The 24,554-nt window shown below is 41.0% G+C and overlaps 1 protein-coding gene across 8 annotated transcripts in view; it reads left to right on the forward strand.

Annotated features, from left to right (window-relative positions):
- SYNE1 (spectrin repeat containing nuclear envelope protein 1) overlaps positions 1-24,554 on the forward strand; it is a gene marked incomplete at its 5' end in the record, with an annotated part of 384,290 nt that overhangs the window by 174,726 nt on the left and 185,010 nt on the right. For all 8 annotated transcript variants that reach the window (XM_079780696.1, XM_079780700.1, XM_079780701.1 and 5 more), the window contains 12 exons: positions 1,710-2,019; positions 3,488-3,652; positions 5,506-5,862; positions 9,752-9,888; positions 10,108-10,285; positions 10,806-10,988; positions 12,864-13,007; positions 13,448-13,603; positions 15,155-15,319; positions 20,537-20,709; positions 22,045-22,198; positions 23,075-23,218. In XM_079780696.1, coding sequence (XP_079636822.1) covers positions 1,710-2,019; positions 3,488-3,652; positions 5,506-5,862; positions 9,752-9,888; positions 10,108-10,285; positions 10,806-10,988; positions 12,864-13,007; positions 13,448-13,603; positions 15,155-15,319; positions 20,537-20,709; positions 22,045-22,198; positions 23,075-23,218 — 2,266 coding nt within the window. The remainder of the gene's footprint in view (positions 1-1,709; positions 2,020-3,487; positions 3,653-5,505; positions 5,863-9,751; positions 9,889-10,107; positions 10,286-10,805; positions 10,989-12,863; positions 13,008-13,447; positions 13,604-15,154; positions 15,320-20,536; positions 20,710-22,044; positions 22,199-23,074; positions 23,219-24,554) is intronic.

The following is a 24,554-nucleotide window of genomic DNA, read 5'->3' on the forward strand; positions in this document are numbered from 1 at the left end:
TGAACAGGAATATGGGTGAATATTTTTCAGATGTTAGAATTAAATATTAAATACAAAAAGTAGATTCAAATCCTTGATTCTTCTCTTTTAGCAAGAAATTAAATTTGACAACTACATATTGAGCAATAGCAATGTTCAAATGACAGTGGGTAATTACAGAGTTTATTTTGTTTTGTGGTTATTTTTTTCTATGCTAAAACAATGAAACAAAACAAAGTACTTTTTACCCTCTAAGTGCTATGAGGCCAGGGAAGGGTACATTCCAGAAAACTCTGACTCATATAGTGTTGCTAAGATGTTGTGAGACTGTAGAAGAAGGCAGGGCCCGGGGTGGCTTCTAGGGAGGTGAGATTGATTTGGAAACTCAATTGGAAAGGAAAAGAATGTTGGCATGTATGATGAGGTTCCTACTGATGGAAAATAAACAATTTGAGCCCTGGTCCGTGTGGCTTAGTTGGTTGGGCGTCATCCCATGCACCGAAAGGTCACTGGTTCTATTCCCCGTCAGGTCACATGACCAGGTTGCGGGCTCAATCCCCAGTAGGAGATGGGCAGGAAGCAGCCAATCCATGTTTCTCTTTCACATCAATGTTTCTCCTCTCTCTCCCTTCCCTTCCTCTCTCTAAAATCAATAAAAACATTTTTTTAAAAGAAAGAAACAGTTTAAGCAAATGCTGCAAGTACATTTCCTACAGATATGACTCCAGGATTATAGGATTTTATGCAAGGGAGATTGGGAGAGGTCACTGAAGATGAGTTTAGAATAGTTTTAGAGCTGAATACTTTAAAATGCAGAATGCCAGCCTGGAGAGCCTTTTACTTGACTATCTGAAGAGCTATTTGGTTGACTATTACATTTGTGATTACATTTCTTATATTGTAAATGTATTTAGCCTTCATTCCTTCATCCATTCAACACTAAACATTAGGCATCTATATCCAAAAGTGAAAATCAATCTAATGATATTATTTAACCAGAAAGATTACACTAAATTTTAAATTCCAATCAATAAATAATTGCCATCTGGTTTTAATAAAATAAACTGAGTCCAAGAAAAGTAAGAATTGATATATATTAAATAAAATTTGCTCAGCCAGCATGGCTCAGTGGTTGAGCATTGACCTATGAACCAGGAGTTCATGGTTCAACTCCTGGTCAAGCCACATTCCCCGGGTTGTGGGCTCAATCCCCAGTAGGGGGCATGCAGGAGGCAGCCAATCAATGATTCTCTCTCATCATTGATGTTTCTATCTCTCCTTCTCCTTTCCTCTCTGAAATCAATAAAATAAAAATAAAATTGAATTGATGCCCCAGTGCTGATATTTAATAGCACAACTCATAAATTTGCCTATTTATTAAGACAATTAGTATTTGGAAGACACATCTCCAGATGCATATATCACTACAACATCTTACTTACATTTTGACATGGATTCACTTTGGTTTGAAGAAACTGTGCAGTAGGTCAGAAAAGTAGTGTTTCTCCCTGCCCTTAGAAGCAGCGCCCTCACCACTTACAGTAGCGCTCAGTAAGACAGCTTACATCAAGCATGTCAAACTCGCAGCCGGCGGGCCACATGCTTTGTTTATTTGGCCTGTGTTAGCCTTTGAGTTTGACATGCCTGGCTTCCATGGATGCAATGCCCTCCTAGTTGGTTTCCAGTAGAGCTGTCAAGATAACTTATTTTTCTAATAACATTAATCCCAGCACTTTAGAGGCTGTGATTAGCCAATGGAATGACTACCTGGAGTGGAAAAACCAGTTGGAGCAGTGGATGGAATCTGTGGACCAAAAAGTGGAGCATCCCTTGAAACCGCAGCCAGGTCTGAAAGAGAAGTTTTGCCTTCTGGACCACTTCCAGTGCGTCGTCTCGGAGGGGGAGGATCACGCCGCAGCCCTGCACCGCCTCACGGCCAGGGCCAGGGAGCTCTACCAGAAGACTGAGGATGCGTCTTTCTCGGAGACAGCTCAAGAGGAGCTGAAAACACAGTTTAATGATATAATGACCGTTGCCAAGGTTAGTGCTTTATATTGAAGAAAACACTTCAGGGTCAGGTAAAGAATAGCTTATGGGTTGAATTATTGGGGAATTCGCTGCTCTAAAACTATTTGTATAGGTATTATATAAAGATAATTTCTCATCTATGGATGCCCATGCATTTTTCCTTTCTACAATCTTGGGATTATTTTTTATTCTTAATTTTATGATTTTTCTCCACTTAGAATGTTAGTCAACCCATTTGCAAAATTGTTGAGCTTCAAATATCAGTGTTTAAAAGTTCTTTACAAAAAGCCAACACAATTAACCCTACCTAATAATAGACAAATATGCAAATTGACCGTACCTTCACTATGCCCGCAATTGGCCAGGAGGTGCGGGGGGGGCGGGACTCAGGGTGGCCAGGGTGGCCGATTGGGCCAGCAGGATGCTGAGCTCGCGTCGCCAGCAGCGGCTCGAGCTCAGCGTCTGCGCCATGGCTGTGCTGCAGCACAGAAGGGGCCTCTGGGGCAGCGAGCTCACGTCCCACCGTGGACCATCAAAAGCGGGGGAGCTGGGTGCCTGTCCGCTCAGGCACCATGCCTTTCAGAAGCCACTGGTGGGGCGGAGGCTTCTGAAAGGCCTGGTGCACTAGCGATCAAAAGCAAAAGCGTGGGAGCTGGGTGCCTGTCCACTCAGGCACCATGCCTTTCAGAAGCCTCCGCCGTGCTGGAGGCTTCTGAAAGGCCTGGTGCACCAGCGGACAGGCACCCAGCTCCCCCGTGATCGAAAGCGAAAGCGTGTAGGGGACCGACGCTACACGTGCATGATTCAATCATGCACTGGGCCTTTAGTTTCTTTAATAATAAGAAGAATTATTATAATAATTATTATTTAGTGGATGATTAGTGAGGGATGTTAGTCAACATTCATTAAGCATAGATTTTTATGCGAAACTAGCCATAAGTAAAATTATAGGAAAATTGGTTTTATCCTCAAAGCCTTTTAGTCTCATTGAGATTCGATATTTTCATTTTAAGATATTAAACACAGAGAAAATTCAAGAATAAGAATGAAGCCTTGGCCGGTTTTTCTCAGTGATTAGAACACCAAAAGGTCGCTGGTTTGATTCCTAGTCAAGGGCACATACCTTGGTTGCAGGCTCAATCTCTGGCCCCGTGGGAGGCAACCAATCAATGTGTCTCTCTCACATTGGCCTCTCTCTCTTACATTAGCGCCTCTCTCTCTCTCTCTCTCTCTCTCTCTCTCTCTCTCTCTCACTCTCTCACTCTCTCCCCCTCTCCCTCTCTCTCTCCCTCTCCCTCCCTCCCCCACCCTTCTCCATCCCTTTTACTCTCTCTAAAAATCAATGGAAAAATATCCTCAGATGAGGATTTAAAAAGAATAAAAACAAAGTCTTCCGAGATCAAGAGACCAATATCAGACTGTTGTCTGATTGCACATCCTCTGTAGTGACGGCCGCTGAGTCCCTCTGCTCTGTTTGTAGGAGAAGATGCGGAGCGCGGAGGAGATGGTGAAGGACCACCTCCTGTATGTGGATGCCGTGCAGGAGTTCACAGACTGGCTCCACTCAGCCAAGGAGGAGCTTCACCGCTGGTCGGACACGTCTGGAGACTCATCCGCCACGCAGAAGAAGTTGTCTAAAATTAAGGTCAGAGAGTGGACAGATACCATAACCTCTCTTTCATTGGTGCTTGAGTCTGACATGCCTGTGATAAAGATTCTATAGATTAGATTCTGTTCATTAAAATGTTTTTTTGTCCTGTTTTCTGTTGGTTGGTGTATATGACCTTGCACTGTGGGAATTCTAAACATAAACAAGAGGGGGAGAAAGGAATGCAAGACTTTGAACAAAATAAAACGTTGTCCATGGATAGTATGCTTCTGCATGCAAATGCGCTGCTTGCTGCAGTATGAGGCACACCAGTATGCGCCAACTTAGAGCTGACAGAATCGGATATTATTTCCCAGCACAGTAGAAGAAAAGTTTATATGATAACTTAGTGAAAAGTTTAATAATAACTTGGAAATGGCATTCTAGATGTTTTATTCTGCTTTCCCAGCCAACAGTACAACAGTATAATGAAAGACAGTACTTTAAAGGATATTAAAATTATCACCTATTAGGGCAACTTAAAGCAAAAAATTTCACACAACTCAGAGAACTAGAGATCTTTGTGTATTTTAGCTCTTTCTAATGGCTTGAATAACACATGGCAATAATTTGCCCCCTGTGGAAAACAATAGATTTTAATCTAAAAATTAAGCAATGATGAAATCCTGAATGGTTAAGTTTTAGATGAGGAATCGATAGTGTGACTGTGGTCAGGAGTTTAGGACTCAAATTGTATTCTTTTTGTTTGTTTTTTAAATAATTCTTTATTGTTGAAAGAATTACATATGTCCCCTTTTTTCCCCCATTGACCCCCTCCAGCTTGCCCCCTGTCTCCCCTCACCCCCACCCCTGCTCCCAGCCCCAGGCCTTCAACACCCTATTGTCTGTGTCCATATTTAAGGTCTTTGGTTGATTACCTCCCACCCTCCCAGCCTCCCCCACCTTCCCTCTGAGATTCCACACTCAAATTGTGTTCTAATGACTAGAGATCAAAACATAATAATCATAAAAGCAATAGATGATGATAACAGTAATAACTATATTTTGAAGATTCACTTCTAAGGGCTTATCTTTTTTAAATCGTATAGAAGGTTTTAAATGAGATAATCACGTAAAGATACTTTTTAAGTTTCTATTATCTGTGTGATCCTTTAAAATACTTCTTTGGCACATTTCTCAGGATTGTTTTAATTTACTCATCCATCCATCCATTTGTAAGCTTCCGTCTTAGAGACCCTGAGCAGAGCACAGTCCTGCTTCAATCCTTGCTCACTTATCTGTCAGTTTAGGAAGCGAGTTTCAACCCGTGTGCTGCAAGGATTTTTAAAACATGCACTACCTGACTATGTAGTCCGGGACACTGACCTCTTTTCCCTTAGATTGTCAAATAATAAAAAGTGACAACAGCCAACACAACAATAGCCATCCAGTGAGAATGAATCAAAATTATGTCTATTTTCTTGTCAGATTGGCCAAAAAATTAATATATTTTTTTAGTGTGCCGCAGAATGTTAGTAATTAATGTGTGCCATGAGATGAAAAAGGTTGAAAATCGCTGGGTTAGGAAGAAATATGGATTTGCTTATTTATAGGAGCAATCCACTGTGGGCCAGCGCAGCGTCACACATTCAAACAATGCCCGGCTTCAGGGTCCCGGTGTCGTCTGTTTCAGGCTGTTTGGGATTCCACAGCTGATTTTGCCAGCAGCCCTGGTGCTCAGGATGAGAATTCTCTGCTGGGACAGCTCGGGGGTGGGCGGGCGGCCGGTCTCTGGCTCCCTGTGGCACACTTGCTAAAACTTCCTAGCAGGACAGGGTGCCCCTCTGTACATATTTGGAAGCCTGCTGTGACTCAGCCTCCTCGGTTACCATGGCGATATTCCATTACAGGAGCTGATGGATTCCAGAGAGACTGGGGCAAGCCGCCTGAGCAGAGTGGAGTCCCTGGCTCCCGCCCTGAAGCAGCACACAACAGCCAGCGGGAGCGAGCTCCTGGCCGCGGAGATGCAGGCCCTGCGCGCAGACTGGCAGCAGTGGGAAGACAGCGCGTTCCAGACGCGGGGCAGCCTGGAGAGCCTGGTCAGCCAAATGGCCCTTTCGGAGCAGGCCTTCTCGGGCCAAGTGGCTGCCCTGGAGCAGGCCCTGGAGCAGCTCAGCACCCTCCTCACAGCGTGGGCTCAGCAGCTAACCCTCCTGGAAGGCAAGAACACAGATCAGGAGATAGTGGAGAGCTGGGAGAAGGGGCGGGTAAGTTGGCTTCCTGTGTCCTGTTGGTGGGTATGCTAGAAATTTGGTTTGGTTCTCATCGTTGCTATAAAGAAAAACCACAACAAAAACTAAAAACCTTCTTGCTAACTAAAAACACAACATTCAGACTTGGAAGAAATACGTGTTTCCAATTAAATTTGCAAATCAGATCTGTTTTCTTTTCTCCTAAGTTTAACTATTCTACATACAAGGATAGAGGAGAGAAGAAGTTATTATTTACCATTGAAAACAGTTATTGTTAGTGGAAATATTCTACTTTCATTCTTATGGTGCAAGAGTTTGTAATATTGCATTCAGCCATTCAGTCTGAAAAATGGCCTGTGGGTAGAGGCATAAATAGACCAAGAGTCATAGCTGCGTTCCTGCCAGTGAATGATTTCCCATAATTGCATGATTGAATTTATAGCTTTGAAAGAAACATTTGGTAAGCCCCTAAAACACAACTAATAGTTTGCACCCTGATCAGCTCTCCTGTGTGGAGTTTTGACAGCTGTGCCGGGGATTAACAGTTCACAGAACTCCTATGTCATGCTCATGGGTTGCCTTCCGGACATTTTTTTTTTTAACTAATGGCAGCTCTTTCAGAAGGAGAGAAAGGGAAGCATAAAAGGGGAAGTGAAGAAAGGGCAGAAGCTTGAGATCCCGTTTCTTTCTTGACTGTTCAATGGCATCTTGGAAAGACTTTCTTTCGATATTTGCAGTTTAATAATGCTCTGAATCGTGGAGGTCCTTAAAAGGAAGTTTTAGTAAAGTAACCTTCTCTGAGTTTATTTATGTTATAAACATTTCAAAATAGCTCCAGCCAGTAGGAAACTCACGTAGTATTTCCAACATTGTCTTGTTTTAAATCAAGTATTTGGAACAAAGATAGCATACCGCAAAGGAAACCTTTCTAATCATCTCTTTATGCTATTTTACTTATAGTACTTATAGATTATATTTTTTTCTGATGCCCTTCATGTCCTTTAGGGTTAAGCACCAGAATAAAGTGTAGAAAGCAGTTCTGTAAAACAGGGACAAGGATATTGGTGATTATTCCATGTGGTCAGTATTATTCACTCTGATATTAAAAAAAAAATCTGTTATGATGTTTTCATTCTGTTTCCCTTCTTTTCCCTACCATTAATATAAGTGCAATTTAAAAAAAGAAAGATTTGATGGTATTTAAATTATACGACTATTCTGAGCTATCATTATTTCTTTATATTGATTCCATTAGTAAAAAAAAATAGGTGAGGCCTATGAAAAGGTAATACAATAGTAAATATAGGTTTTTAATGGTGCAAACAATTCGAAGACAACAGTCTGGGCTTTGATCTGTTTTCAGATTTGGTTCTGGGGCTCATGCTTTTGATGACAATACTACATTACCTCTAAATACTCAGATTTTCTCTTATTCTAATAATGTCATTTTATCTAAAAACAGCGATAATAAAAAAAGGAAGTATAATTATGTGATGGGATAAAGGTGTTAGCTAATGCTATGGTGGTTATCATTTTATGATATATAAATGTATTAAATCATTACACTGTACACCTTAAACTCACACAACATTATATGTCAATCACATCTCAATAAAGCTGGGAACAACAATTTTTAAAAAATGGAGGTAATACCCCCATTACAATGCAAGCCTAGGAGAGTTTTACAAAAGAATGGGTTTGCGAGGGTTCACATGGCTTTGTTTTGCTGTGAGAAAGGGCCTGTCATTGTTAGCAATCCTAATAATAATCAGGAGCCGTCACAGGCCTTTACTTTCTCTTCTGCAATGAAATGGTGACACTCAGAAATCTTTTTAAAACTAAAAATGGATCCTTATCTGTAAACTATATAAAATCATGGCACACAAAAATCTTGTTCACTGTGTTCCAAAACTTATATCTTTTAATATCCATGGGCTAATAGTGTTGGAAATTTAGGATTTTTCTTAACCTCCAAGGAAAAAAATATGCATTCCAGGACTTAACTGAAACACAGGTGTATAACCTGATATTTATATAATGAAGGTTCCAATAATATGCTTTAATTTATGATAGCATTACAGAAAAAATTGTAGTGTAAATTTTTGGTCAAAGCTTTTCACTTTTGATAACACCTAACGTGTAAGTGACTCACTGAATCTCTGGGTTTGTTATTCACCTCTTTGGTGCACGGTCAGTTTCTTTGGCTCTAATAATGCTCTTCCTTAAATAAAACATTCAATATGATGTAAAATAGAGTTACTAGTTTAGCATTTGGAGTTTCAGAGAGAAACTTTCTAAGTATTACTTATGAATTTTGTAAATAAGAATATTTTAGATGCCTCTAGCCCGACACTAAGCTAAATACAGAAGTTTAAAGCGAAGAGGACACCATCCTTCCTCTCAGAGCCACAGTCCAGGTGGAAAGGCCAACAAGTTCAAAACCATTAGAAACACTCACTAGTGATGAGTGCCCAGAGGTGCTGTGTCCTCAGTGAGAAGCCCCTGGGAGGTGGGAGAATCTCCTGGGAGGACAGAGAATCCTTCAGGGAAGAGTTATTTGAGTGGAGTCTTGAGGTCTGGTTACAAATGGACCAGATAGATGTGGTGGAGAAATGGCACCACTGTACAAAAGTACTGAGGAATGAGAAAGCACAGGAGAAAACTAGAGAAGAGGATTCAAATTAAGGGGATAGATACGGTGTCATTCTAGAAAGAAATGACAAAGATGTGAATGGGGGCTGTGAGAGTCAGGATGCAAAGGTAGCCGATGAAAAGAGCTCTCTCTCTAAGACATGGAACAGACCAGGCCTCATTAGTTCTTGTGTGGAGTGAGGAGAGAACCAGGCGAGGCCGTGGTGATGCTCAGTTTTCTGATTTAGATCAGTTCGAGGACAGAGGTTCCATTTATGGGATGAGGAGTGCAACACAGACCTGGCGTGTTGAGAGGTGTGGTTTTCTACAATTCTAGGCCATCTCACGATAAAAATCTCTGAGAATAAAAATAGTAACAGCAACAGTTCTCTGAGCAGTTACTCATCTTCGTGTCCCTCATCTTTGTTATTATTATTCACCTTGGTGATACCATTATCCACACACTCCTATTTAAATATTTGGGAGTCATTTACCTGCTAATTTTACTTATAAGGCACTTATCAAGGGGCCAGAATTTGTGTATTTGACACTCAGGATGATTTGCTCGGAGTGACAATCCTCTGTGTAGTCATGGACCATGGCCTAGATTATTCACATGCCTTTCCCACCCGTTCAATTGTGAGCTCTTCAAATATGGTGCAAGAATCATACCTTTGGTCATGTTGGGAGTCCCAGAATTCAGCAAAATGATCGGCACACAGCAGACATTTAGCAAATATTTGATGACTATATCAATGAAACTATGAAATGATTCAATTGCTACTTAAATCAGACCTGTGGATTATGAGAATTTCTTAATGTGAAAGTTAGTGTTATGTGTTCGACAACATTAACTGCTGTGCACAAGTACCAAAATCAGTGTTGCTTTGCTTTGAAATGATTTCTTTTTTAATTTTTAAACAATATGAATATCCGCTGACATCCTAGTCAGATTGTTTTTGAACAATTTAGGCCGGTTCGCCTTTCTTTTTCCATCCCACTTTACGTTATTCTTTGATCACTTGGTCATTTGACTTCTTGGCAGCATTTCATCCCAGAGTGCCTACCTATGGCTAGAAAAGGACACACAGTCAGCCACGTGATATTACTTGCCTTGGGGGATCCTGAAACTAGGCCTCATTTCTTTCCTGAATCTATATGTTGCTTCTTCCCTCGCTAATAATTTATAATATGATTTATGCATTTTCAGTATGAAGATGTGGAAATCGCCTAATTTCAATGCTTACCCTTCTGTCTTGTTATTTCCTAATAGGAGATACTGGATGCTCTACAAAAAGCAGAGCCTAAGACAGAGGATCTCAAGTCTCAGCTGAATGAACTTTGTCGATTTTCCAAAGACCTGAGCTCATACAGTGGAAAAGTTTCTGCCTTGATTAAAGAATATAATTGGTGAGCATGAACCTTATTGGCATTTAAAATGTTTTAATACAAATAAAAAGCTAGAGGTTTATATATTTTAAGGTGTGATTTCAACATTAATATAAATTAATCATTAAATCTGTTACGAAATGACATGAGCACATACTCCAAGAATTGTTTATTCTCTCAAACATTAATCTCCTTCATCATTTTTTCCCTCCTTTTAAATGCTTCCAATCATGGTTTTAGTCTTTGTTTGCAAGCATCTAAGGGCTGTCAGAATAAAGAACAGATTTTACAGCAAAGATTTCGAAGAGCCTTCAAGGATTTCCAGCAGTGGTTGGTTAATGCAAAAATCACTACCGCCAAATGTTTTGATATACCTCAGAATATTAGTGAAGTTCAAACAAGTCTTCAGAAAATACAGGTAAGAATGTTATTCATTCTAATAATGAAGCTTAAGTGAATTAAAAACATGTCTCTTGACTGTTTTAGAAGCTTATTAAAATTTTGCTTAAGAAACTCAAATTTCAAATAAATCCCTGCTTGAAATCTTGAAATGATTGTGTGCAAGAAGAGAAATTAGTCCATTTATATAAATGCATGCTAATATATATATATATATATATATATATATATATATATATATATATATATATATATATATTAATAGGGATTTAGGAAATAATAAAAGCTCTTTCTATGTGACAAGCATTGTGCCTGAGCACTCTAAGCAGATTTTTTAATTCAATTTTCACAGTAAACACATCAGGTACAAAAGATTATTATTCCCAATGTTCAGTATGGTAAAAGAGTCAGACACTTAATATATACAATAAAAATTATTTATTCCTTCTCTGTGATTTTATTGAGAAAGAAGTGGAAAATCAATGTATTTTACAGCAGAGAGCATTTTATTATGTCTACTCTTACATTTTTCTTTACAGGAGTTTTCATCAGAGAGTGAGAGTGGACAGCACAAGCTAAATGTGATGCTATCCAAAGGGGAACTTTTGAGTTCTCTGCTGACCAAAGAGAAAGCTAATGGTATCCAGACGAAAATTGCAAATGCAAAAGAGGATTGGAAAAATTTTCATTCAAATCTTCACCAGAAGGAATCTGTCCTGGAGGTATAATGTAACCAACTACATGGACACATTCTGTGTTGTTTGTTGGTAGTGATTGTGTTAAACCACACTCTCAACATATACAAGTACCCTTGTCAATGATTTTGCTCATCTCTCACTGAATATAAGTGAATGACTAGATAACGCTAAGAAACAGCTCAATGCTAGAAGTGTGAGCCTCACTGAGGAATTAAGTAGCTTCTTGCATAGTAGGGGCTCTTATCCCAGACCAGAGGAACAACCAGTTTTAATTTTTTAATATATCACTTAATCTTCCATTTGAAACCCCTTAATTTTGGAAGTTGTTCTAGGAGAATGAACAGAAATATCTCTGTAAGGCTAAAAAATGCTATGGATGAGATGGCATATTATAACTAATGCAAATAGTAGATTTTAGGAGTTAAATATGCAAAGTGACAATATTCATACAATTTTATTTTATCTAGAGATAATATAAGTTGAATTTATTATACTTGTAACATAATTACTAACACAATGCAATTCTTTTTTTATGAAGCCATCTGTTTATGTACCAACTCTCCTCTTAAAAGAAAATTTAGAGACATGGAGAATTTTTTTTTTTCCTTTTTAAACACTTCCTGGCAAAAGGTGGCTAGTCTTTCATGGCAGACATCCTCCATTTAATAGGGAATGGTAATCATTGTGCAGTGCCTACGAATTTACTATTAACTCTGCAGGATTGTTAATGCAATGTGGTCTGAGCTCTTTTGCTGTTGAAGGTAGTGCATCTGCCATTGATAGTGAGATTATCTACTTCAAGAGATGCCCAGTTGATGGATAGGTCAGGAATAGCTTGCCTTCCTACCTTCAATGTTCCCTTCCTTCCTTCCTTCCTTCCTTCCTTCCTTCCTTCCTTCCTTCCTTCCTTCCTTCCTTCCCCTCCTTCCTTCCTTCCTTCTTTCCTATTAGTAAAACACATAATATTGCCTATTTATGTTCCAGACCCTATGTTAGGAATATAAAAGGGTTATTTTTTCCCCTCTTCTCAAAGAACTCACTTTCTAGAGAAGGAAACAGTACATGAAGAGATGATTGCAATATAATACAGGTATGCTCAGCATATGATAGTCATTTAAGAAGATGCAACTAACTCCATTTGGAGAAGTTGAGGAAGTTTCCAGAGAGGTGGTGACATCTTAACTGAACCTTGAAGGCTAAACATTCTTTGAATTTGGCAAGGCTGGTGTGCATTTCAAGTAGAAGGACTTGAATGTGCGGGTCCAGGGAGTTATGAGTGCCACCTATGAATGGGTCTTTGAGAAGTTCTATCCACATGGGGTTTTGAGTGGAAAGCAACAAAGATAAGACTGGTGATGAAGAGTAGGGCCAAATAGTGAAATGTTTTGTATACTAAGCAAATTGATCTTGAGTCTTGACTAGGTCTGGATAATTAGGAAAAAGTTCATTTTTTTAAAAAGTCCATGAAAAGCTCTAAAGGATGTTCAAAAATTACACAGCTGTCCTGGCCAGTGTTGCTCAGTAGCTGAGCATCAACCTATGAACCAGGAGATCACTTTTTTTGATTCCCAATCGGGGCACATGCCTGGGTTGCAGGCACGACCCCAGTGGGGAGCATGCAGGAGGCAGCCGATCAATACTTCTCTCTCATCATTGATGTCTCTATCTCTCTCTCCCTCTCCCTTCCTCTCTTAAATCAATAAAAAAATATATTTTTAAAAACGTATACAAGTGCCAAGGTGAAGGATAGAATGTTCCAGATAGTGGGAACAGGGAAAGAAAGGGAGGGGGACAGTAGGGCCAGATTGAATGCCAACTGAAAGACTTTGTTTGCTATGAAGCAAAGCAATAAAGACCAGATGCTTTATCATGTGCCTAATCTCATCTGAAACCTGGTAGAATCTAAAGATCCAAATGAAGGACTTCGAAGTCAGCGCGGAGCCTGTGCAGGACTGGCTGAGTAAAACCGAGAAGATGGTGCACGAAAGCAGCAACCGCCTGTACGACCTGCCGGCCAAGAGGAGGGAGCAGCAGAAGCTCCAGGTGACAACCCTGGGCCGCTCGGCCACGTCTCCACCCCTGTCCTGTGTGCATCCTCTCTGTTCTGTGTGCATGCTCCCCGTCCTGTGTGCATGCTCTCCGTCCTGTGTGCATGCTCTCCGTCCTGTGTGCATCCTCCCCGTCCTGTGTGCATCCCTATGTCCAGGTGCCCACGAGCCCCGGGAACTCCATGATGCTGTCTGAGACTTCGTGTCCCCTTGCCCTATTTCTGATCGATGGTATGTTTCCCAGCTGTCCGTGGAGGTGGATCTGTTTGTGTCTTGCAGCCTGTGCCGTGTACAGCCTGGAAATCACCACGCCTCCTGGGCGCACCTATTGCTCGCCAGTGTGTGTTGATGTCCGCGCTCTTCGGGCCAGAGCCCGCTCCGTGGGCAGTGTGCTCTCCCCCAGCCTCTTAATAGTAACTTGCTTGTGCTTTTCAGTCTGTCCTTGAGGAAATAAACTGCTACGCGCCTCAGCTCCACAGGCTAAAAGAGAAAGCGCAGCAGCTGTGGGAAGGACAAGCTGCCAGCAAGAGCTTTATGCACAGAGTGTCGCAGCTGTCTGCTCAGTATCTAGCGCTAAGCAATGTGACAAAGGTAATGCCTGCCAGGTGCCGTGTGTGAGTGTGGGACATGCCACCCATCTGGAATCTCGGGGCAGGGGGAGGGGGTTGTGCAGGGTGCAAGCCCAGGTCAGGAGTAAGGCCTGTGAGTCTACGCCCAGCCTTGCAGTCCGAGTCTATTCTTTGTGCCGCGTCATCTCAGTGTGGTTCCAAACAGAGCGAGGGAGGGTCCAAGAAGTGAAGAGACTTCCCAGTCTCCACTAGCGCACAGCATATTCCCTTTATACTCACTTGGCGTGTTTGCTGTGCTGTTTTGAAAACCCAAGGCATAAACTTCAGGCAACATTCAGTTTGGGGCCTAAGGAAACTCAGATCAAATTACTTTAGAAAAACAAGAATCCAAAGCAGTTTACATTTTCGTAGACTAAATAGAATGAGTTTGGGATCCTTTTTTTAAGTTTGTCTAAATTTTTTATATTCATGACATAGTACTCAAGGATGTGTTTTTTATATTCATGACATAGTACTCAAGGATTGAGATTTTCAATTCAATCAACAGAGCAGAGCTCAGAACGGGCATTGCTTTGTTTAACTGATTACATTTCTTTCCTAACAGCCTAGAAAGATGTAAATGGGACCCCAGTATGATCTTGTTTAGAGCGTCCAGCTGGCATGTCGCAGACCAGTCTTGAACTTGGTGGGGCAAGCCTACTCGAAGCTTTGTGTGCTTTGTGACATTTGTTCCCTATATTTGTCTTTTGCGTTTCAGGTCTTAGAATGTAGGGATCCTGCTGTAAGTTAGTCTTTTCTTTAATTTGGCTTCCCCCATTTTAGTATGGACTCACTTCTGGTCTGCTAATTCAGGTCCTCAATAAAACATTATTGACACAGTCACACTAATATAGACTTGGAGGAAACAGACTATGTTTACACAAATGCTTTTCCTCTGAATAAGTTACTCCTTTTGTCTTTAGAAAATCTGGCACATATCTAAAGTTAGAATTCATTAAGGACATCTTTCTATTCCTTTGTATTTATTTAGATACCAAATATCAATAGATGTTTGAATGAGGTAAGAGCTGAAGTTTATATTCATAAACTTCACCGTGTTGGATATGACTTGTAATTAATAAACAAAATCATATTTATGTCCCCAACTTTTAAAATTTAAATCTCAGATAATTATTTTTTAGAACTCTTGCTAGCAATGTAGGTCATGTGGTATCAGCGGAGCCAAATGTGATTATGTGACAGCTAGAAACCACTTTGATTGGTCTCCCAGATGAGGCAATAGGAAGAAATTGTATTGATTCTGTCTGAAAAAAAAATCACAATTATCATCAAGAAGAATAGCAACTAAGTTTAGGGACAGTAAATTGTAATTTTTCTGCTTTTTGACCCAATGATTCTCACATTTTTACTATTCAGAAAGAGTTCACACATCTCAGAGATTAATATAGATTGGCATCATATCTGATTCTAGTTATTTGAACCAAATGGTTAGCTTGCCAGTTTGAGTAGCTTCAGGCTGTGAGGTCTCTGTGGAACGGACAGAGGGAAACGCATGTCTGCCTGTCATTCCCAGGAGAAAGTGTCGAGACTGGATAGAATCGTTGCAGAACACAGTCAGTTCTCCCTTGGGGTGAAAGAGCTGCAAGACTGGATGACAGACGTGGTTCACATGCTGGAGTCTTACTGCCACCCAACCTCCGACAAGAGCGTGCTGGACAGCAGGATGCTCAAGCTGGAGGTATGCATCTTTAGAAAATAACGCTAATTGACAGAATCTGTTTTTTCTCAAAATTTATTTTTTTATCCTCACCTGTGGATATGTGGATATGTTTTATTGACTTTTAGAGAGACAGTGAGAGAGAGACGCATCAATGTGAGAGAGAAACAATCAGTTGCCTCCCGAAACCAGGGATTGAAACCACAACCTAGGTATGTGCCCTGACAGAGAATCAAACCCACAACTGTTTGGTGTATGGGATGCTGTTCCAACGAACTGAGCCATCCAGCCAGGACCTCAAAATGTCTTAAGTCTCCACCTGCCTGGTGTTGCTGCGTCACACTCCCGCCCCGGGACATCTCAGAAAGCTCCTTTCACGTAGGGCGGGGTAGCCTAAGCCTTCCAGGGTCACACACAATGCTTCACAAAAATAAAACAACCCACGTGTGGCTATTTGCTGCGTAGCCGGTTAAGAGGCTAGTTTCGAATCACATCACGGACACATCTATTCTGAAAAAATATTTCAATGAGCCATTTTGTAGGGCAGGACGTTTTTCATCTTGTTCAATTCACTTGCCTGCCTACATCATTTAGTCAACTCTCCCATCCCAACACATTAGTTCTATCTTCCATTTATGGCAAAACAATGGTTCTTTATTCATTCTTCTCGCCTGCATATGCTGGGTGTCTTCTAGGAGACTGTAACTCTGTCTTAGTACCAAGGATTCAAAAAGGGATAAAGTATCATCTTTGTCCTCAAGGATTTCACTGTGGCTGAAGCACAGAGAGCAGTAACAGCAGATAGGGTTATGGTTATAGGTACCGAGTGGAACCAGGCAGGAGGGATGGGCTTGAGAGCCAGAGCAGGTTTCTCAAGAAGTCCGAAACCTAAACTGGTACTTGAGAATGGTGCCACAGGAGCAAAAGCCAGAGTGAACAAGTAGCATGGTGAGGGAGAAAAGCCAGCAGTCCCTTTATGATGGCAATGAGCTGCTGAGGCTGACTCTGCAGAGGGTGGCAGGTCCAGATTAGGAGAGAGAAGAAGCTTGCCTTTTAGGTGATAACACCAGTTTTGTAACTTTGATTCAAACTTCCTTGTTAAATAAAAAGATGAGCGCCTTTGAAGAACTTGAAATACATAAATTGATAATATATAGAATAAATTATAGCCCTGGCCAGTTTGGCTCAGTGGATAGAGCATCAGCCCATGGACTGAAGGGTTGAGGGTTTGATTCTAGCCAAGGGCACGTATCTCGTTTACAGACTCGATCCCTGGTCCCAGTTGGGGCACATACAGGAGGCAACCAATTGATGTGTCTCTTTCACACCAATGTCTCTCTCTGTCTGTCCCCCTCTGTCTCTTCCACTCTCTCTAGAGACCAATGGAAAAATATCCTAGGGTGAGGATTAACAAAAGATAAATAAATAAATAAGTTACAGTTCTTTCTTTGTTGGGCTAGAGGCCTTCACATTTATAAAGTTCTCCATCCTGTGACTTTTGAGAATTCATGAATTCCACTCTAGTCTATTGGTCTCTTAGCAAAAACCAGTAAAATAAAACTTTGGTGGAAAGAAGGGTTATTCCGAGAAGTGTTAAGAGCTGCAAAGTCAAGGCCCCCTGGAGACCAGCAGGTGACAAGTGACCGCTTATTGCCACTCACCAGCAGGTGACTCTCCCATCCTTCCCTGATCAGCCTGAGAGGGCCAAGGCTCAACACAATTGAACATCATTCTACAATATTCAGGAGCTCTGAAATATATATATTTAATCTTTATTGTTGGAAGTGTTACATATGTTCCCTTTTTTCCCCTATTGATCCCCTCCAGCTCGCCCCTGCCCCTGCCCCCTGCCTCAGGCCTTAACCACCCTATTGTCTATGTCCTTGGGTTATGCATACATGCATACAAGGTCTTTGGTTGATTACCTCCCACCCACCCACCCTCCAGCACCTTCCCTCCGAGATTCCACACACTGTTCTATGCTTCCGTGTCTCTGGAGCCACTCCGTTCATCAGTTAATTTTGTTACTTAGATTGCACATATGAGTGAGATCATGTGATACCTGTCTTTCTCTTATTGACTTATTTCACTTAGCACAATACTCTTATTGATTATTTCACTTAGCACGATACTCTCCAGATCCCTCCCTACTGTCTCAAAGAGTAAAAGATTCTTCTTTTTTACTGCTGCATAGTATTCCATGGTATAAATGTACCAAACTGTCCCTCAGCTGTCTGGCAGCAGGCAATCATATGCAGATCTTCAGCCCTGCTGAAGGTGTCCATCAACCTTTTGCTGGACCTCCTGCATTTATTATGCTAACTACTGTTCCTAGCCTCCAGCTTTTTTTATCCACTCGTCTACTGATGGGCACTTGGGCTATTTCCAGTTCTTAGCTATTATAAATTGTGCTGCTATGAACATAGGGGTGCATACATTCTTTCTGATTGGTGCTTCAGGTTTCTTAGGATATATTCCTAGAAGTGGGATCACTAGGTCAAATGACAGTTCCATATTTAATTTTTTGAGGAAACTCCATACTGTTTTTCATAATGGCTGTTATGGAATCTGCATTCCCACCAGCAGTGTACTAGGATTCCCTTTTCTCCACATCCTCGCCAGCACTTGTCATTTGTTGATTTGTTGATGGCAGTCATTCTGACAGGTGTGAGGTGATACCTCATTGTTGTTTTAATTTGCATCTCTCTGATGATCAGCGACTTTGAACATTTTTTCATATATCTTTTGGCCATCTATCTGTATGCCCACCTTGGAGAAGTGTCTATTTAGACACGTTGCCCATTTTTTAATTGTATTGTTTGTCTTCCTTTTGTTAAGTTGTGTGAGTTCCTTAGATATTTTGAATATTAACGCTTTACAGATGTATCATTGCCAAATATGTTCTCCCACACAGTGGGCTCCCTTTTCGTTTTGTTGATGGATTCTTTTGCTGTAAAGAAGCTTTTTATTTTGATGTAGTCCTGCCGGGGTCTTTCTCAGCATCTATAAGGGTTCGAGAATCTGGAAAAGGGGCTGTGCATAAATGGATTAAAGAGACTAGACAAGAAATATGAATTTGGAAGGCATTTTGGAGGGCCCGATGGGAACTTAATTCTAGTGACTAAGCTCCTAGAATCACCGCACCCAGGGCTTTTTATTCACACATTTTTCCCTCTAGCAAAGCAGATATACATATCAAAGGTAAGGCCTGGTAAATAATAAAGGACCATCAGGTTGGGGGAAACTGCCCTCAGCTGTCTGGCAGCAGGCAATCATATGCAGATCTTCAGCCCTGCTGAAGGTGTCCATCAACCTTTTGCTGGACCTCCTGCATTTATTATGCTAACTACTGTTCCTAGCCTCCAGCATAGTCCCATTTGTTTATTTTCTTCTTAGTTTCCTTTGCCCTAGGAGATGTATCTATAAATATATTGCTAGGAGAGATGTCTCAGATTTTGCTGCCTAGGGTTTCTTCTAGGATCTTTATGGTTTCATGACTTACATTTAAGTCTCTTATCCATTTTGAGTTTATCCTTGGGTATGGTATAAGTTGGTAGTGTAGTTCAATTATTTTGCATGTATCTGTCCAATTTTCCCAAAACCATTTATTGAAGAGACTATCTTGACTCCGTTGCATGCTCTTGCCTCCTTTGTCAAATATTAATTGAGCGTAATGGCTTGGGTCGATTTCTGGGGTCTCTGTTCTGTTCCATTGATCTATATGCCTGTTCTTATGCCAGTACCAGGCTGTTTTGATTACAGTGGCTTTGTAGTATAACTTGATATCTGGTATTATGATTATTCCAACTTTGTTCTTCTTTCTCAAGATTGCTGTAGCTATTCAGAGTCTTTTTTGGTTCCATATAAATTTTGGGTGTATTTGTTATAGATCTGTGAAATATGCTATTGATATTTTAATACAGATTGCATTGAATCTGTAGATTGCTTTGTGTAGTATGGACATTTTAATGATGTTAATTCTACCAATCCATAAATACAGTATATTCTTCCACTTGTTTATATCTTTCTCTATTTTTTTTTTTTTTTTGGAGTACAAATCTTTTACCTCCTTGGTTAAGTTTATTCCTAAGTATCTTAATTTTTTTGTTGCAGTGGTAAATGTGATTGTTTGTTTAGTTTCTCTTATTGAGAATTCATTATTGGTGTATAAAAAAGCCATTGATTTTTGGGTGTTGATTTTGTATCCTGCTACATTGCCAAATTTATTTATTAAATCTAGTAGTGTTTTGGTGGAGTCTTTAGGGTTTTCTGTGTACAATATCATGTCATCTGCGAATAATGAGACTTTTACTTCCTTCTTTCCAATTTGGATGTCTTTTATTTCTTCTTCTTGTCTGATTGCTGTGGCTAGGACTTCCAGTACTATGTTGAATAAGAGTGGTGATAGCAGACATCTCTTAAAAGAGTGAGAATAACAATTAACTTCCAGGACTGTGGGGCAAGGTGTTTTCCAATAGGGTGGGTCAACTGTCTCCCCCCACACACACACACACTCCCCGGGCAAAACTGCCTGGAGAGCAAATGTCTGTGTGAGAAAGATGATTTCTGCAGCATATGGGAATGACTCAGTACAGGAAACCAGGTGTCTGCCTTCTGACCTCTAACCCCAGTAGCTCCCAACCCTGCCTTCTGCTCACATAGCTCCAGTCCACTCTGTCTTCCCTCTGCTGGAGCACAAGGTGAATGGCTGCACATGGAATTTTGTGCATTGGTCCCTTAAGAGGGTGCCTGCATTTCTAACCATCTTTTCCTGACAGACAGCGAACATGCTGTCTGTCAGGAAAAGATGGTTAGATGCTTTTCACAGCCAGATGTTATGTGGGCATTTTTCTCAGTTCTGGTGCTCTATACTGGGGGGCCAAGCTGAGGGATTAGACCCCAGAGTTCTCAGTGACAACCCCCCACAGCTGAGATATATCTCTGGAACTTCACCTGTTCTCTGTGGGAGCCCGTCCATCCCTTTCCCACCTCTGTCCTTCCTACCAGTCTCTATGTGGGCTCCACTTTTCATCCTTGGTTATCAGGGTTCTCTCCAGCAAGTCTTCAGTTGATTATTCAGGATTTTTTTATATTTTAGTTGTAATTCTAGTTTGGTCCTGGGAGTGTGTGCAGCATTCACTTACTCAACCGCCATGTTTAATCTCTATCTCTGAAATATTTAAGACCAGAAATGTTAAACATGCCAATGACAAAAGACTTCCATGTTTGCTTTTACAGTCTCTATTATCAGTGAAACAGGAAAAGGAGATCCAGATGAAAATGATCGTGACCAGAGGGGAATCCGTCCTGCAGAGCACGGCTCCAGAAGGCATCCCTGCTCTTCAGCAGCAGCTGCAGAGTGTGAAGGATGTGTGGGCTTCCCTTTTGTCTGCAGCCATCCGTTGCAAAAGGTAAGAGAAACTAAAGCTCACTACTGCAAAGCCGTGGCTGAAAGATCAGTGTCATCACTTACTCGTAGTAGCACTGTGTTCCTGGGGCAGGCTCGCTCTCTCTCTCGCTCTCTCTCTCGCTCTCTCTCTATCTCCCTCCCTCCCTCCCTCCCTCCATCCATCCATCCTTCCCTTTTCTTTATTCTTATTAGAACAAAAGAAACTGGCAGGTACAATCTTGCATTTAGGTCATTTGCAATACTATGCCTTGTGTGCTATAACTGCATGTTTAGCTTATTGTTGTCACTGCTTAAGAAGGCAAAGGTAGATAAATGTTTCATCATGTAAAGATATATTAGTTAAAATCCAGTAGTTTCCTTGGGAGATCAGCCAGTAGGGGGTGGGAAAGAGATGAGGAAGGACAGGCAGCCAATAAAGGGCGTGTGGGCAGCTGGAACTAAATCCTGCCCAAGCAGTGCTGGAAGCCAGAGAAGAACATGTGTCTCAGAGTTGCCCCGCCCAAGAACAGGGCAGCTGGAGGATTTGTAAATAAATTCCCAGGAGTCAGGAGGGCAGTGGCAGGCTGCAGGGTCAACAATCCCTGGCCCTTCTTACTTATATGGAAAGAAAGCCCTGACGCTGAGAGGCCACAGGGACCAGAGTGTGCATGGAGCAGGCGATGAGAAGTCTATGGTCAGTGTGCTACAGTGGTGTGGTCCGGGGTACACCTGGGTTAACTACAAAGCACCCAAAGCAGAGCAGTAAAATGAGGCACAAATGATCAAGGGAGTTAAAATATAATCCCCACATTGAGAGAAGGAAGTACTTAATATATGTAAGAGAAACAATTAGGTTTTAATCATTAGATTAATTCAGGAAATGTTACCCTACTTTCCCACTGTAATTCTCTGATTTTAAATCTCATGTTAGATAGTTCCCATGCTTGTTCTTGCTCAGTTCTTCCTTCTTTTATTAATTCCTTTTCCCTCTCCCCTGAACGTCCTGCTCACAATGATGGAGTTAAGTATTGGTTCTCTCCCTGCCCAGAGTCTTGCTTGCCTCCATAAAAGTCTCACTCGGGGGATCTCTCCCAGCTGTGCCCTAAAGGTGCTCCTAGCATCTCCTGTGACCGAAGTACTGACTCCAGGTTTTATATCCAGCCCCACTTTCTGCCTGGGGTCTTGACTTAACTGTCCCTGGCCTCCTGAAACTGTTTGCCAGATACCCAGCTTTGATAAGCCAGCCTAAGCCTACCCCTTCCTGATCGCCCTGTGCACTTCCTGCGGGTGGAGTGGCCAGGGCAGGCACCACCCCAGCTTCTTTGTACAGACTGTTGTCCTTCCACATACCTTTCAGTCAACTGGAAGGAGCTCTCTCTAAGTGGACAAGTTACCAGGATGACGTCCGGCAGTTTTCCAGTTGGATGGACAGCGTGGAAGTCAGCTTGAACGAATTGGAAAGGCCGTGCGCAGAACTGCGCGAGAAGATAGCTGCTCTGGGGAAAGCCAAGGTGGGCGCTGGATTTCTCATTCCACTTGTTCTCTGGGGGTGGGGGGGGGGGGGGCTTCTTCAGAATGCCTCTGTCGTGCAAACATGTGATCACTTGGATGGTAAGATCGGGCTTTACACAGAAGGAAATTATTTGGGGCTTGTGCTATCATTTCAAATGGCTTCTGAAGCTAGACTTTCATTTGTGGGTGAAAAGTTTCTCTTCCAGGAAAATCTCGATGACCTGTGTTTTATAATACAGATTGTTTAAAATTTGGCAACTTGTAATATCTTTAGATTACTCATTATTAGGAAATAAAATGCTTTCTTTTTACCACTTTTGTATTTCTACTTTCACGTACTTTTCATAATGCTTGTATTAGTACAGTACTACATGTAAAATTTTTTAAATAGGTAAGTACATAGATAAATATTGGGGTATGTTCCTAAATCTTTTTTATATATAGTAGTATTCCAACAATAACACACACACACTCAAATATACAGATAGATCTATCTATCTATCTATCTATCTATCTATCTATCTATCTATCTACAAATAGATAACCTGAGATCACTTGTCAACTATACAGTTGGATATCTTAATATTACCCGACTGGCATGGTCCAATGGTTGAGCATCGACCTTTGAACCTGAAGGTCACTGTTCAATTCCCAGTTAGGGTACATGCCCAGGTTCTGAGCTCGATCTCCAGTGGGGGGCATGCAGGAGGCAGCATTCAGTGATTCTCATCATTGATGTTTCCATCTCTCTCTTCCTCTTCCTTCCTCTCTAATATCAATAAAAATATATATTTTAAAGTATATTAATATTATCAGTATCACTGATATGATGGTATATGTGCTAACTCCTTGATTGTGTTTTAAATATTCTCTAGTTATTAAATGAAGAAGTGCTGAGTCACAGCAGCTTGCTGGAAACCATTGAAGTCAAAGGAGATGGCATGACGGAACACTATGTCACCCAGTTAGAGCTCCAGGATCTGCAGGAACGATACAGAGCCATCAGGGAGAGAGCCAAGGTATGACTAACCTGTTCCATGCAGACTCACTCACTGGCGTGGGAATGCTTGGATCTGTGCTTACTTACAGACTCATTTACTTTTGTAAATGATGGATTTGTGGAAGCAGATAGAAGAAAATTATATAGCAGACAGCAAAATAAACTTTAATACTTTAAGTAAACCACTGGGAAAAAACAAAAAACAACAACTATCAAATAAAGTTACTAGCCCTAACCAGTTTGGCTCAGTGGATAGAGCATCGGCCTGTGGACTCAAGGGTCCCAGGTTTGATTCTGGTCAAGGGCATGTATCTTGGTTGCGGGCACATCCCCAGTAGGGGGTGTGCAGGAGGCAGCTGATTGATATTTCTCTCTAATTGATGTTTCTAACTCTCCCTCTCCCTTCCTCTCTTTAAAAATCAATAAAATATATTTTTAAAAAAGTTACTAAAAGAAAATGTTTCTCAAATAAGAATTCCTAGATATTTACCAATTTAAGAAAAATTTTGACCTGACCAGCATGGCGCAGTGGTTGAGTGTTGACCTATGAACCAGGAGGTCCCGGTTCAATTCCCGGTCAGGGCACATGCTTGGGTTGCAGGCTTGATCCCCAGTGTGGGGTGTGCAGAAGGCAGCCGATCAATGACTCTCTCATCATTGATGTTTCTATTTCTCTCCCTCTGCCTTCCTCTCTGAAATCAATAAAAATATATTTTTTAAAAAAGAAAAATTTTGAACAGCATTATAATAAAGATTTATAAATGCCTTAGTGTGGCTAGTACTGAGAGTTTTCTAAAGCAGGAAATCTGCATCAATAATATCGTTCTTCATTTAGTCCTCTCACATAAAATAAAAGTAACTTTTCAAAGCACATCCTACTTTATTAGATAAAGTACATGGAAAAATAAGTCCACAGTGAGTTTAAATTCTTACTTAAAATAATAAATAAGAATTTCAGTTTTCTTCATAAGCAAAAGTGTATTATTTTTTAATATTTTTATTGATTTCAGAGAGGAAGAGAGAGGGAGAGGGAGATCGAAACATCAACGATGAGAGAGATTCACTGATTGTTTGCCTCCTGCACGTCCCCCACTCAGGATCGAACCCACAACCCGGGCATGTGCCCTTGACTGGAATCAAACTTGGGACCCTTTAGTCCACAGGCTGACGCTCTATCCACTCAGCCAAACCAGCTAGGGTGCAAAAGTGTATTTTTGTGACAAGTAAAGTTAGTTCATTTTTTTTTGGCATGTTGATGCTACCCTTCATAAGGAGTTCAGAGATCAGGAAGTTAACTCAACAAAATGATCTTTAAAACTTCTTTTAATCCTAATATTATTTTTAAATATTTTAAT

The sequence above is a fragment of the Cnephaeus nilssonii genome, assembly GCF_951640355.1.
Source record: "Cnephaeus nilssonii genome assembly, chromosome: 9".
NCBI lineage: Eukaryota > Metazoa > Chordata > Mammalia > Chiroptera > Vespertilionidae > Cnephaeus > Cnephaeus nilssonii.